The sequence below is a fragment of the Stegostoma tigrinum genome, chromosome 32, assembly GCF_030684315.1.
Source record: "Stegostoma tigrinum isolate sSteTig4 chromosome 32, sSteTig4.hap1, whole genome shotgun sequence".
NCBI lineage: Eukaryota > Metazoa > Chordata > Chondrichthyes > Orectolobiformes > Stegostomatidae > Stegostoma > Stegostoma tigrinum.
In genome coordinates this window covers 20117688-20131574 of record NC_081385.1, presented here as the reverse complement: position 1 = coordinate 20131574, position 13887 = coordinate 20117688, and the positions used below count along the sequence as shown (strand labels likewise).

At 41.0% G+C, this 13887-nt stretch overlaps 1 protein-coding gene across 4 annotated transcripts in view; it reads right to left on the bottom strand.

Moving 5' to 3' along the window:
* Positions 1-13887, bottom strand: part of ncapd3 (non-SMC condensin II complex, subunit D3) — an 83242-nt gene that overhangs the window by 67663 nt on the left and 1692 nt on the right. For 3 of the 4 annotated variants that reach the window (XM_048562012.2, XM_059639112.1, XM_048562013.2), the window contains exon 2: positions 7483-7643. In XM_048562012.2, coding sequence (XP_048417969.1) covers positions 7483-7643 — 161 coding nt within the window. Of the gene's footprint in view, positions 1-7482; positions 7685-13887 lie in introns of all 4 variants that reach the window. The other variant, XM_048562014.2, reaches the window with a different exon arrangement.

Sequence of the window (13887 nt, the reverse complement as noted above, 5' to 3'; positions counted from 1 at the left end):
CACACATGTTCTTGCATCTCCATACCTAACAATTTTCATGCATTTAGTAGAAATGAAACTATTTGAAACTGCACTGGCAAAATTTTAGGTTTTGGATTGAATCAGTAAGATTTTCTGTTGCTTTCTCCATTTTGGATATTAGAACCCCCACTTCTGTTTTTCATACCACAGACAACACAGACTGTACTCTGTATTGGTTCAGCATCCAGTGACCTAACCCACAAACAGGATTCCAAAAAAGTCCAATGCAGTGTCAAACTATTTTTATAATACTAATGTTCCATTATTGAAGACAATGAGAGATCTGCAATATATAAATGCTCTTCCAGACAAAGAACACTTAGAGTTACTTATAGCAGAATTCCCCACCTCTAACTGCTCTGGTTACAGATGACTAATCCATCTCAGTTTCTGGTCAATGGAAATCAACGATGTTGATAGTCATTGAAAGTGAAAGGGCGATGTTAGATTCTCTTTTGGAGATGGTCATTACATACCACTTGTATGTTGTGAATGTTAGTTTCCATTTGGCAGACAAAGCCCTGCATGTTGTCCAGCTCTTGCCATATTTGGACATGTATTACTTAGCATCTAAGGAATCGCAAAGGGTGCCAAATGTTTGTTGACCTTATAATGGAGGGAAGGTCACTAATAAAACAGCTGAAGACAGTTCAGCCTCAGACACTACAGAGATGTCCTAAGCTGAAAAGACTGATCTTCAACAAATACCTTTCTTTGTGCTCAATGTGATTCAATCAAGAGATTTTTCCCTCCAATTCCTATTGGCTCGTTTTGCTGGCACTCCTGAACTCAACACTCAGTTGGTCTTGATATCAAGGACAGTCACTTTTACCTTAGCCCTGGAGTTGAGCTCTTTCTCGTGTTTAAACGAAGGAAGTAATGAGGTCAGCAGTTGAGTGGCTCAGCTGGAAACCAAACTGAGCAGTGAGAAGATTAATTAGCAAGTACAGCTTAGTAGCACTGTTGATGACCCTTGAAGTTATTTTATCAATGATTAACAGTAAATTGACGGTGTGGTAACTAGCCTGTTTGGACATACCTGAGCAATTTTCCTCATCATTGATGGGATGCCATGTGTCGTACAGAAACAGCTTGCTTGGGGCACGACACTCTCTGGAGCATATCCTCAGTATAATTGTGGGATCATTATCAGAAGCCTTAGCCTTGACGGTATCCAGTGCCTTCAGCCATTTATTAATGTCACAGAGTGACTACAATTGGCTGAAGACTAGCATCTGAGGGGACCACCCAAGGAGGCTGAGATGGGTCATCCATTCAGCACTTCTGGCTGAAGATTGTTGCGTTAGCCTTATATTTTGCACTGATGTTCTGGGCTCCTTCCTTCATAGGGTTGGATATATTTGTGAAGCCTTCTCCTCCGGTGAATGTTTTAATTGCCTACCCATAATCATAACTGGAAGTAGCAGCCTGCGGAGGTTAAGTCATATCCGTTGGTTATGGTATCACTTGGCTCTGATTATACTTGTTGCTTGGCACACAAGTAGTCTTCCTCTATAGCTTCACCAAATGAACACCTCATTTTCAGACAAGTCTAGTGCTGCTCCTGACATGCCTCCTGTGTGCCTCATTGACTTGAATGTACGGTAGATTAGAGCAAATGATTGTCTACAAGGTTGTTCAAGTACACTTCTGCTGCTGCTAATGGCCCACACTACTTTATGGATGCCCAGTCTGGTCGCAAGCTCTATTTGAAACCATGTATCTCATGTAACAAGGTGGTCACTGTCCAGAATACACTGGAGTGTATAATCAAAATGGAGGGTGTTTACACACCGGTCTATAGTAATCAGAAGGTTTCTTCCCCACATCTGACTTGTTGCTCTGAGACTTAATTGGGTCAAGAGTAAATGTTGAACACTCCCAGGGAACCTCCTTTCTGACTGTTTATCAACACTGTCATGTCTGCTGGATTCCATGTGGATAGTGATGTGTTGTCAGGGTCGATTACGAGAGTCTGACAACATCAGGTTGCTACCTGACATCTCGCCCAATTTTGGCACTAGCCTCAAGATGTTAGTAAGGAAGACTTTGCAGGGTTGACTCGGCTAAGTTTACCATATTGTTTCCAGTACCTATTGTAATTGACACTAAGGGTTCATCCACTTTTTTTTGAAGTGTTTAGATAACTGTGTAGATCTCTTAAAGGGCAGTTGTAAGTCAACCAAATTCCTGTGGGTCTGGGTCTCATATAGATCAGACGAGACCGTGACAACTCATTTTCTTCTCTTAAAAAGAATATTAATGAACTAGATGGATTTTTAGGATAATCAATAATAATTTCATGATTATAATCAGACTTTTAATTTCACATTTGATTTTAATAAAAATTTACCAACCAACATGGTGGGTTTCAAACCCAAGCCCCCACAGCATCATTCTTTTTTAGGTCTATTGCTCCAGTGTTGATATCACTATGCACATCACCACCCACCCCCTAAGGCTGGTCATGCTACAAGTGAAATCCACATAGTCTTTAAAAACCTGCCCTTTATAGACACTATTAAAGATCTCACGGCTTTTGTACGTCAAAATATGGTTTAGGTCCAGTCTTTGGATTATCAGCACTCCACCATATTTTAAAAGAGAAACTAAATTTGTCTCATTTGCCACCTTATCCTGAGCATTAGAAAAGGTATGTTTATTCTTCTACATGCACAAGAATACCATTTACAGCTCAATTTACCTGTTGAGATAAATTATATTGCCTATTCATGAGAATATTGAACTAGAACATCATCACAGGGTGAAGGAGAGAATTTCGTAGGTTTCCAGGCATCTACAAAGCAAACTTTTAGAAGGCAGCATGGATCTTGCAACTGCTCCAGGGATTGCAGGCTTAATTAAAGAATTTTCCTAAAGTTTTTAAAAATTTTTTTTAGAAATGTTATTACAGTCATTAAATTTTACTAATAAGATTTTTATTCATTGTTTCATTAATATTCAAAAAAAACCTAAAACTAAATAATTGTGATTATTTTATAAAACAAGCTTTTAAGTGTCTACAGTGAACTGCTGAGGTTTTTTGTTTTTTTTTATTCCCAAATTGCAAAGGTTTTTAAGAAGTTTTTTTTTCATACAATGCCAAGGTTTTTGTTTTGAAAAACCGAACAATTTTAAACCTAAGGAGTTGTGTTTTCATTTTGGGAGTCCTACACATGGCAGGCTCCGGAGAAGTTGTTCCTTTAATTCAAGAAATTTATTGAAGAGAAGTCCTATTTTATTCAGTTAATCAGATAAGTTTTATATGCTTGATATATATTTGTTAATTTTTACCCATTATTTTACATTATTTTCTGTGGGTAATGAAGGGTAGTTTATTTTGTATATAAAGGTGTTATTGAAACTCTTTAGATTTAATGTTATTAAGAGCATTTAGGAGGAAAGTATGTGATGGCTAGTAGATTTAGAAAAGTTACTACACAGCATGAACAGTCAGATAGATGGATGACTGTCGGGAAAGCTAAGAAGGAAGCTCAAAAGTCTCCGGTGGCTATTCCTCTATCATTAGATAGTCGGGATTTGGAACTATAGAAGGGGATAATCTCTCTGAGGAAACGGAAGGGCCAGTCAGTTATTGGACACTTGGAATGAATCTTACATTGGGCAGCATTTGACAAGATTTAACAAAATTATTATTTGGGGGCTCTCCTGTCAGGTGTATAAACAGGAGATTCTGAGGCAGTTAGTGTAAATTTAGGATAGTTTTTTGTGTTCCTGGTGCTAGGATTAAGGACTTCTCTAAATTGTTAAAACATATCTTTAAAGGTGAGATCGAGAAGCCAAAAATTATTGTACATGTTGGTAGGAACGACATTTTTAGGGAAAAGATTAAAGCAGTTCAGAGTGAATTCAAGAGGTTAGTTTGAATATTTAAATATAGAACCTTGAAAGTAGAAATTTCTGGTTTACTCCCAAAGCCAACTTAAAATGAGGAAAGGAAATAAAGGTAAAAGGAGAAAAATCAATGGCTGAAGAGTTGGTGTATTGTTCAGGGATTCGGATTTTTGGACAATTGGAATGTATTTTAGGACAGAAAAGACCTGTTCAAAAAGGATGCATCTAACCTAAACTGGAAAGGACCAATGTCTTAGCAGGAAAATTTGCTCATTCCATTAAGGGAAACTTTATACTGATAAAGAGGAGGAGTGGAGGAATTCTAAGCAGCAGTGTAAACCGAAGGATCAATGGGGAAGGTTCTGAAATGTGAGGAGAGCACATCAATTAGAAAAGGAAGATAAGAGGCAGAGTATGTAGTAACTCTCAAGAGCTAAATTACATTTATTTCAGGGCACGGTATCTAATCAGTAAGGCTGATGAACTCAGAGCATGTTTAAGAACATGGGATTGGGACATCATAGCTATTACAGAAACTTGGCTGAGAGATGGACAAGACTGGCAGTTCAATGTTCTGGGTTTTAGATGCGATAGAAAAGATAGAAAAGGAGGCAAGAAGAGGGGCAGTTGTATTTTTGATTAAGGAATACATTACTGTTGTAATTAGGGAAGGTAGTTTCAGGGAAAAACAAAATTCACCCAGTGAAAATATTTGGGGAAGAATACAAATAAGAAATGAAAGATCACTATGATGGGATTGTGCTATAGACACCTCCCCTTCAAAACTGTAAGGGGGAAATCAAGAAATAAATATGTAGGGAGATTTCAAATACATGTAAGCATAATAAGGTTGTAATAATTGGGGGTCTTAATTTTCCAAAAATTGACTGGGGCTACCATAGTGTTAAAGGTTTGGATGGTGAAGAATCGTAAAAGCATTCAAGAAAATGTCCTTTATCAACATGTCAATGTTCCTACTGGAGAAGACCTTCTTTTGGGCAATAAGGCAGGGCAGGTTACTCAAGTAAAAGTGGAGGAACGCTTTGGGTGTAGCGATCAAAGTTCTAATTAGTTTCAAAATGGTTATGAAAAAGGATAGACCTTCCATAAAAGTTAAAATTTTCAACTGGACTAAGGCAAATTTTAATCCTATGCGACAAACCCTTTCAAGAGTTGATTGGAGTAGACTATTCACAGTTAAAAGGACGTCTGATAAGTGAGAGGCATTCAAGAGTGTGTGACGAGAGTTCAGAGGCATTTTGTTCCTGTCAGAGAGAAGGGTAAGGCTGTAAGATTAAGGGACAATGGATGAATAAAGATATTGAGGTTCTAGTCAAGAATAAAAGAGAATCTTACTTGATTCAATGGAATCTCTGAATCAATATAGTGTGTGTTGGGGCATTCCTAAGAGATATCAGGAAGGCAAAGAGGGAATATGAGATAGCACTGGCAGATAAAGTCAAAGATAATCCAAAGAGATTCTGCAAATATATTAAAAGAGGGTACCTAGAGAGAGGGTAGGGCCTCTTAAAAATCAAGGAGATGTCTTTATGCTGAATCCCAGGAGATAGGAGCGATACTAAATGAATATTTTGCATCAGTCTTTACTGTGCAGAAAGAAGTGGAGTCTAGAGAATGCAGAGAAATAAACTTTGTGTTAAAAACAGCTCATGTTACACAACAGGAAGTTCAAGAGGTCTTGGAGAATATAAAAGGTGGATCTCCAGTACCTGATCTAATATATCCCAGAACAATGTGGGAAGTAATGGAGGAAATTATGAGACCCCTTGCAGAAATATTTTCATCATCTATAACTACAGGTGAGGTGCCTGATGACTAACGGGTGGTTAATGTTGTACCTCTATCTATGAAATGTTGTAAGGAGAAACTGGGGAACTATAGACCTGAGAGTCTGATTTCAGTTATGGGTGAATAATTGGAGGTGATTATGAGAGAGGGGATTTATGGACATGTAGAGAGGCAAAAATTGATTAGGGATATTCAGCATTGTGTTGTAAGACATAATTTTCCAAGCATAAACTTGATTGAGTTTTTTGAGGAAATTACAAAACTGATTGATGATGGCAGTGTAGCAGAAGTTGTTTATTTGGATTTTAGTTGAAATTTTAGTTTGAAGAGGGTTCCGCATGGCAGATTAATCAGTAAAGTTAGGTCATGCGGGATTCAGGTGAGCTTGCCAATTGGATACATAATTGGCTTAACAATAGGAGAAAGAGTGACAGTGGAGGATTGCTTTTTGGACTGGAGACCTGTCACCAGCAGTGTTCCACAGGGATTGGTTCTAGATCCTCTTTTGTTTGCCATTTATATAAATGATCTGGATGTCAATATAGAAGGTGTAGTTAGTAAGTTTGCAGACAACATCAAAATTGGTGGCATAGTAAACAATGTGGAATCTAAGATTACAAAGGGATCTTGATCAAATGGAGCAATGGGCTGAAAAATGGCAGATGGAATTCAAACTGGACAAATGTGAGGTATTGCATTTTGGTACAACAAAGGTAGGACTTACATAATTAACAGCAGAGTCTTGGGTAATGTTGTAGAACAGAGGGGCCTAGGGATGCAGACACATAATTCTTCGAAGTTTGCATCACATATAAACAGGGTTCCTAAAAAGGCGTTTGGCACGCTTGCCTTCATTGCTCAATCCTTTGAGTACAGGAGATGGGAAGACATGTTGAGGTTGCATAGGACATTGGTGAGGCTTCTTCTGGAATACTGCATCCAGTTCTGGTCGGTCAGTGATAAGAAGGATATTACCAAGCTGGAAAGGTTTAGAAGAGATTTACTAGGATGTTACCAGGTATGGAATGCTTAAGTTATAAAGAAAAGACAGATAGGCTGGGACTTTTTCCACTGGAGTGCAGGAGGTTGAGAGGCAACCTGATAGAAGTTTATAAAATAATGAGAGGTATGGATACAGTTAATGGTAATTGCCTTCCCCTAGGAAGGGGCATTTCAAGACCACGAGGCACATTTTTAAGGGAAGAGGAGAGACATTTAAAAAAGACATAAGAAGCAAATTTTTTTTTAAATGCAGAGGGTGGTTCACGTGTGGCATGAACTCCCTGAGGAAGTGGTGGATGCAGGTACAATTATAATGTTTAAAATTCATTTGGATAAGTACATGAATAGGAAAGGTTTGAAAGGATTTGGGCCAGGAGCAGGCAGGTTGGACCAGTCTAGTTTTGGATTAAGTTTGACATGGACTGGTTGGCCAGGATGGTCTGTTTCTGTGTTGTATGACATGACACAGGAGTAAGTGTTCAATTAATTAATGATTACACCTATACACACAAAGCTAATGTACTAAGTGGAGGACAAGGGCAAGATCCCAATGGTGATCTAGAAAAAAATTTATTAAAATCAGTACCAACGATCACTGACAAATTGTATTCTGTGTTACTAGAGTCAACGATTTTACAATTTGCCCCAACACATTTCATTGCATTCAGCTACATCACAATAATGCAGATTTTGAGGCAGTTAAAAGTAAAAAAAAAACACTGTATTTAGTCATAAATTTGTACTGATAGCAATCATTATACAAAAGTGAGCTTTTAAACCATGCAAAATACTTACAACCAATACATCTGCCTGCTGGGGCTGATCAATGAACTTAAAGAGGCTCTCATAAAGTTGGGAAAATACTTCAGGCCCATTTTCTGTGATCTCTGACTCCATGCGTGAATCCAATGGCTCTGTTTCTGTGAAATCCAGCTCCCACACCATGTTGACCCATGCTGAAAGCAAGGTCAAGAATCAATATATTTGTCAACACTCCCTGCGAGAAAGGATGCAGAAAATACAGCAAAAATAACAAACATAGTTATGTTATATCTGATTCACCATTTTACATTTCTGGTTTGACTACAAAAAGGGCAGTGCTCCCCTTGCAACACATATCACCCTGCCAAAGGTATTCATAATAAAGAGGCAAAATAAAAAGCTAGAAAAACACACGTCAGCAGCACTTATGGAAAGAAACAGCTTGTGTTTCAGGTCAACGATCTTTTCCCTGAAATGAAAAGAAATAAGAATGTCACAATTTTTGAGCCAGTGAAAGAGGGAGGGAACAGGAATTTAAGGGAAGAGTGTCCCCAGTCAATGGTAGCCCCAGTCAATTTTTGGAAAGAGTGGAGGCCAGCAGAGATTAAATAACAAAATATTCCATGATGCAATAACCAAAAGGTGTTTCAGTGATGTAGTGGAGAAAACGTTGTGAACAAATTGTGCATGAATTATTACATTAAAAAACATCAGAACGCAATAGGAAAACATAGATCAATATGAAAGCAAAGGTGAGGACCTAAAGTTCTTGAACTTTAGAGTCCGTGAAATTGCAGAGATGATATTATCAAAGCTTGAACTGAGTTTCACTGGGGCTTTAGTAAGTCAGAATCAAAAAAAATTAGCATACAGAAAGGTAACAAGGCAGAGAATTAAAATGAGTGACAGTGTTTGTACAATTGGACCACAAGAAACGGAAAAAGAGTTCATAAACATGCCAGTTATTTAGCAGATAGTCCATAATTGATACAAAAATGCAAGGTGGGATTTATGTTCATATTTGCTCAGTTAACTGAAAGATAACATGAATACCAATGAGCAACATGTCTCCACATGACAAACTTCAGAGTTTGTGGAGTGCTGAACAGGGAGCGCAACTGTCTTCACTGTGCAACTTATAGATAAATAGAAACGGGTGAGATGTTGGCTCAATGTTCAGCACTGCTGCCTCACAGCACCAGGGTCCTGGGTTCAATTCCATCCTTGGGCAACTGTCTGTATGGAGTTTACACATTCTCCACTTTAAAAAGTACACGCACTCACAATTTTAGTTATTTATACTTTCATGGAATGTGGCCATCACTGGCCAGGCCAATATTTGACACCCATTCAAAACTGCTCTTCAGGAGGAACTAATGTCAAAGCAGAAAGGGTGGAAATATTCAATACTTTCGAAGAGGGCCAGAGTCAGTATCACATTGAAACACAGAAGATTGATTTGATTTGGTTCGATTTATTATTGCCATGTGTACAGAGATACAATGAAAACTATTGAGCTGTGTGCTTGCTAGACAAATCAAACCTTACATGAGTGCATCAGGGTAATAGAACAGAATGTAGAATATAGTGTTACAGCTACAGACCAGGTGTAGAGAAGGATAAATTCTTGTGGCTGCTTGGCTCGCCGAGCTGGTTTGTTGTTCTGCAGACAATTTCATTACTCTGCTAGGTAACATCATCAGTGCAGCCTCAGATGAAGCATCCAAGATAACAAAGTGTGGGGCTGGATGAACACAGCAGGCCAAGCAGCATCTTAGGAGCACAAAAGCTGATGTTCCGGGCCTAGACCCTTCATCAGAAAAGGGGGATGGGGAGAGGATTCTGAAATAAATAGGGAGAGAGGGGGAGGCAGACTGAAGATGGATAGAGGAGAAGATAGGTGGAGAGGTGAGTATGGGTGGGGAGGTAGGGAGGGGATAGGTCAGTCCGGGGAGGATGGACAGGTCAAGGGAGCGTGATGAGGTTAATAGGTAGGAAATGGAGGTGTGGCTTGAGGTGGGAGGAGGGGATAGGTGAGAGGAAGAACAGGTTAGGCAGGTGGGGACGAGCTGGGCTGGTTTTGGGATGCAGTGGGGGGAGGGGAAATTTTGAAGCTGGTGAAATCCGCATTGATTCCATTAGGCTGCAGTGTTCCTAAGCGGAATGAGATGCTGTTCCTGCAACTTATGGGTGGCATCATTATGGCACTGCAGGAGGCCCAGGATGGACATGTCGTCTAAGGAATGGGAAGGGGAGTTGAAATGGTTCGCGACTGGGAGATGCAGTTGTTAACTGCGGACCGAGCGTAGGTGTTCTGCAAAGCACTCCCCAAGCCTCCGCTTAGTTTCCCCAATGTAGAGGAAACCACACCATGTACAGTGGATGCAGTATATCACATTGGCAGATGTGCAGTTGAACATTTGCTTGATGCGGAAAGTCATCTTGAGGCCTGGGATCGGCCCCAAGAAGACTTTCCACATCAAGCTGATGTTCAACTGCACATCTGCCAATGTGGTAGACTGTACTTGGTCCGCAGTGAGGGGTGAGGTGTGGGGGCAGGTGTAGCACTTCCTGCGGTTGCATGGGAAAGTGCCGGGTGTGGTGGGATTGGAGGGGAGCGTGGAGCAGACAAGGAGGTCGCGGAGAGAGCAGTTTCTCTGGAAGGCAGACAAGTGTGGAGTTGGAAAAATGCCTTGGTGGTGGGGTCCGATTGTAGATTGCAGAAGTGTCGGAGGATGATGTGTTGTATCCGGAGGCTGGTGGGGTGGTATGTGAGGACTAGGGGGAATTCTCTTTTGGCAGTTATTGCGGGGGCAGGGTGTGAGGGATGAGGTGCAGGAAATGCGGGAGACACGGTTGAGGGCATTCTCGACCAGTGCGGGGGTGGGCGCAGAGTTGAGGTCCTTGAAGAAGAGGACATCTGGGATGTGCGGGAGTGGGAGGCCTGTGCCAAGGAATTGGGAATAGGGGATGGAATTTTTGCAGGAATGTGGGTGGGAGGAGGTGTATTCCAGGTAACTGTGGAAGGTGGGCTTGAAATGGACATCGGTTTGTAGGTGGTTGCCTGAGATGGAGACAGAAAGGTCCAGGAAGGTGAGGGATGTGTTGGAGATGGTCCAGGTGAACTGAAAGGTTGAGGTGGAAGGTGTTGGTGTAATGGATGAACTGTTCAAGCTCCTCTTGGGAGCATGAGGCGGCGCCGACACAATCAATGTAATGGAGAAAGAGGTGGGGTTTAGGGCCATTGTAGGTGCGAAAGAGGGACTGTTCAACATAACCTACAAAGAGGCAGCTATAGCTTGGGCCCATGGCCACCCACTTTGTCTGTAGGAAGTGGGACAGTCTGCCTCCCCCTCTCTCCCTATTTATTTTAGAATCCTTTCCCCATCCCCCTTTTCTGATGAAGGGTCTAGGCCCGATGCTCCTAGGCTTTTGATGCTCCTAAGATGCTGCTTGGCCTGCTGTGTTCATCCAGCCCCACACTTTCTTATCTTGGATTCTCCAGCATCTGCAGTTCCCATTATCTCAGATGAAGCATCATGGTGTTTTCCTGACTGTTATTTAAACTCTAGTGTCCGTTGAGCTGGGCTGCCTCATTTCCGGTTTTCCTTCACAGCGGAGTGGGTCGAGCTCTTGTTTATTGATGGCTTTCTTAGTGGAGTACCAGGCTTCTAGAATTCCCATGCTTGTCTTTGCTTTGCTTATCCCAGGATCCTGGTGTTGTTCCAATCGAATTGGTGGTTCTCCTTATCCATGTGGATTGAGATGAATGAGAGTCTTTTTGTAGACAATTAGTGTTTGTGTATCCTTGTGGTTAATTTCCTTCCTGTTTGTCATGGTCTCTGCAGGGAATCTTGTATATGACATTTGTCCTGTCCATAATGGACAGTGGGCCTTTGGTTTGGGTGAGCAGTTGGCGAAGGGTTGATGTGGATTTGTGTGCTACTCTGATGCCCAGTGGTCGTAAGAGTCTTGTGGTCCATTCAGATGTGTTCCTGATCTAAGGTAGCGTGACGAGTGTGTCAGGGCATGTAGTATCTTCTTGGTGTCGTTCACGTGATAGGCATCTTCTGACCGAATTTTAGGGTATCCATTGTCTTTGAATACCTGGAAGAGGTACTCTTCTTCTCTTCTTCTTGGCATTGCTCTGTGCTGCCACAGTGTGTTGTTGCCCTTTTAAATAATGTTCTCACTTGGTCAGTGTGTGTGGCTTTCCTGTGTACCTTTGTTAGGAATTCCCCATTTATCCTGCATTCCACCATGACGTGCAGGAATGGGAGCTGTTTGTTCTTCTCCCCTTCTCTGGTGAATCTGATTCTGGTGACGGTGTCGTTTATTAGTTTGTGTCTCTCCTCCAGTTTGGTCTGTTTAATAATGGCAAAGGTGTTGTCCAAGTAGCATAGCCATAGTTTTGGTTGGATTAGCGGAAGGGCCATACTTTCAAGTCTCTGCATCACTGCTTCAGCAATTAGTCCGAAGATAGGTGATCCCATGGATGTCCCGCTATTTGGCTGTTAAAGGTGAACTGGTGAGGCATAGGTCCAGTAACTCGAGTATGTTGTCTGTGGAGGTGATGTCACTGGGGTCAAGTTCTTGTTTTAGTAGTGCTGTCATTGTTCGTTTTGCTAGTGCTGTGTCTACCAATGCAAATAGGGCAATAATGTCAAATTATACCATGGTCTCATCTTCATCTATTCTTATCTCCTTGATGGATTGGGCCATCCATTTGATTTCAGGATCCTGGAACAAGCAAAGCAGAGACAAGCACAGGAATTCCTAGATGCCTGGTATTCCACTAAGAAAGCCATCAATAAACACAGTGCTCAACCCCACGTACACGCCACTGTGAAGGAAAACCGAGAGTGGGGTAATCCAGCCCAATGGACACCAGAGTTCAAATAACAGACGGGAAAACACAACAGCGCTTCCTCGGAGGCTGCATTGATGACATTACTGAGCAGGGTAATGAAATGTCTACGGAGCAACGAACCAGCTCACCAAGCCAAGCAACCGCAACATCCACAACCCGAGCTACAAATCTACTCTAAAACCTTAAAGATAAATTCTAATATATGGGATGTCCATTCGTAACTCTGGTAACAATGGGAAGAAGCTGAGCTTAAATCTGTTGGTACGGGTTTTCAAATTTTTGTATCTGCTACCCAATGGAAGAGATTGAAGAAGAATACAGCCAGGAGTATAGGCAGATTCAAATGGAAGGAAGGCTAGTTTTCATGACGGGCTGGGCTCCATTCAGAACTCTGTAATTTCTTGCCGCCTTGGGCAGAATAGTTGCCATACCAAGTAATGATTCATCTGGATAAAATACTTTCTATGGCACGTCTATAAAATTGGTGAACATTATTCTGAACATGCTGAATTTCCTAAACCTTCTGAGGAAGTAGAGGTGCTGGTGTGCAAGACTAGACCAATTGACCCCTCAAACCAACTGCACAATTCAATACAATCATGTTTGCTGGTCAAGCTCAACACGCTAACTGTGGCCTCCCCTCATATCTCTGTATACATTATTCCAGGTGTGGCCTCACCAATGTCCTATATTATTGCAGAAAGACCTTCTTGTACTCAAATCTTCTCACTACAAAAGCCAAAATACAGTTTGCCTTCTTTACCACCTGCTGCAACTCCCTGCTTACTTGTAGCAGCTGGTGCATAATATCAGATCTCTCTGAACACTCCCCTAGCTCAATTTACAGCAAGATAATGAAATGCCTTCCTACTTTAGCAGTGGGATAACCTCACATTCATCGATACGTCCTGCATCTACCATGCATTCGTCCACTCACAACTTGTTCAAATCACAGCACATTTCAACACCTCCTCACAGATCACCCTTCCACTGCAAATTGAGATATTTCATTTAGCTCCCTCATCTAAATCTTGAACACATGTTGTGAATAGCTGGGGTCCCATCAATCTCTGCAGCATCCTAAGAGTCACAGTCTGCTATTCCAAAATATAGCAGTTATTCCTACGCTGTTGCCTGTCAGCTAGCCAACTTTCTATCCGTCTCAAAACACTTCACCCAATCCCATGCATTTTAATTTTATACAGTAATCTCTTCTTACATGGAGGCCTTCTGAAAAGCCCAAAAATAACTCCTCCACTGGTTCTTCCTGATCAACTCTACTCGTTACATCTTTGGAGAATTCCAGTAGATTTTCTGAACATGACATCCCTTTTATAAATCTATGCCAACTGTGTCTGATCTGTTTTCTAAGTGCTCTTTTATAAAATCATTTATTAAAAACATTAGTATTTTCCCCACTTGCAACATCAGACTTTGTTTCAGGTCAATGTTCATTCATTAAAACTATAAAAATTTGAAGGTTTTAAGCAACTTCAAAAGGAAGGGAAAAGGAAGATGGAAGAAACAGCAAAACAAATGATGATGCAACAATTTCTAAATATCTTTAC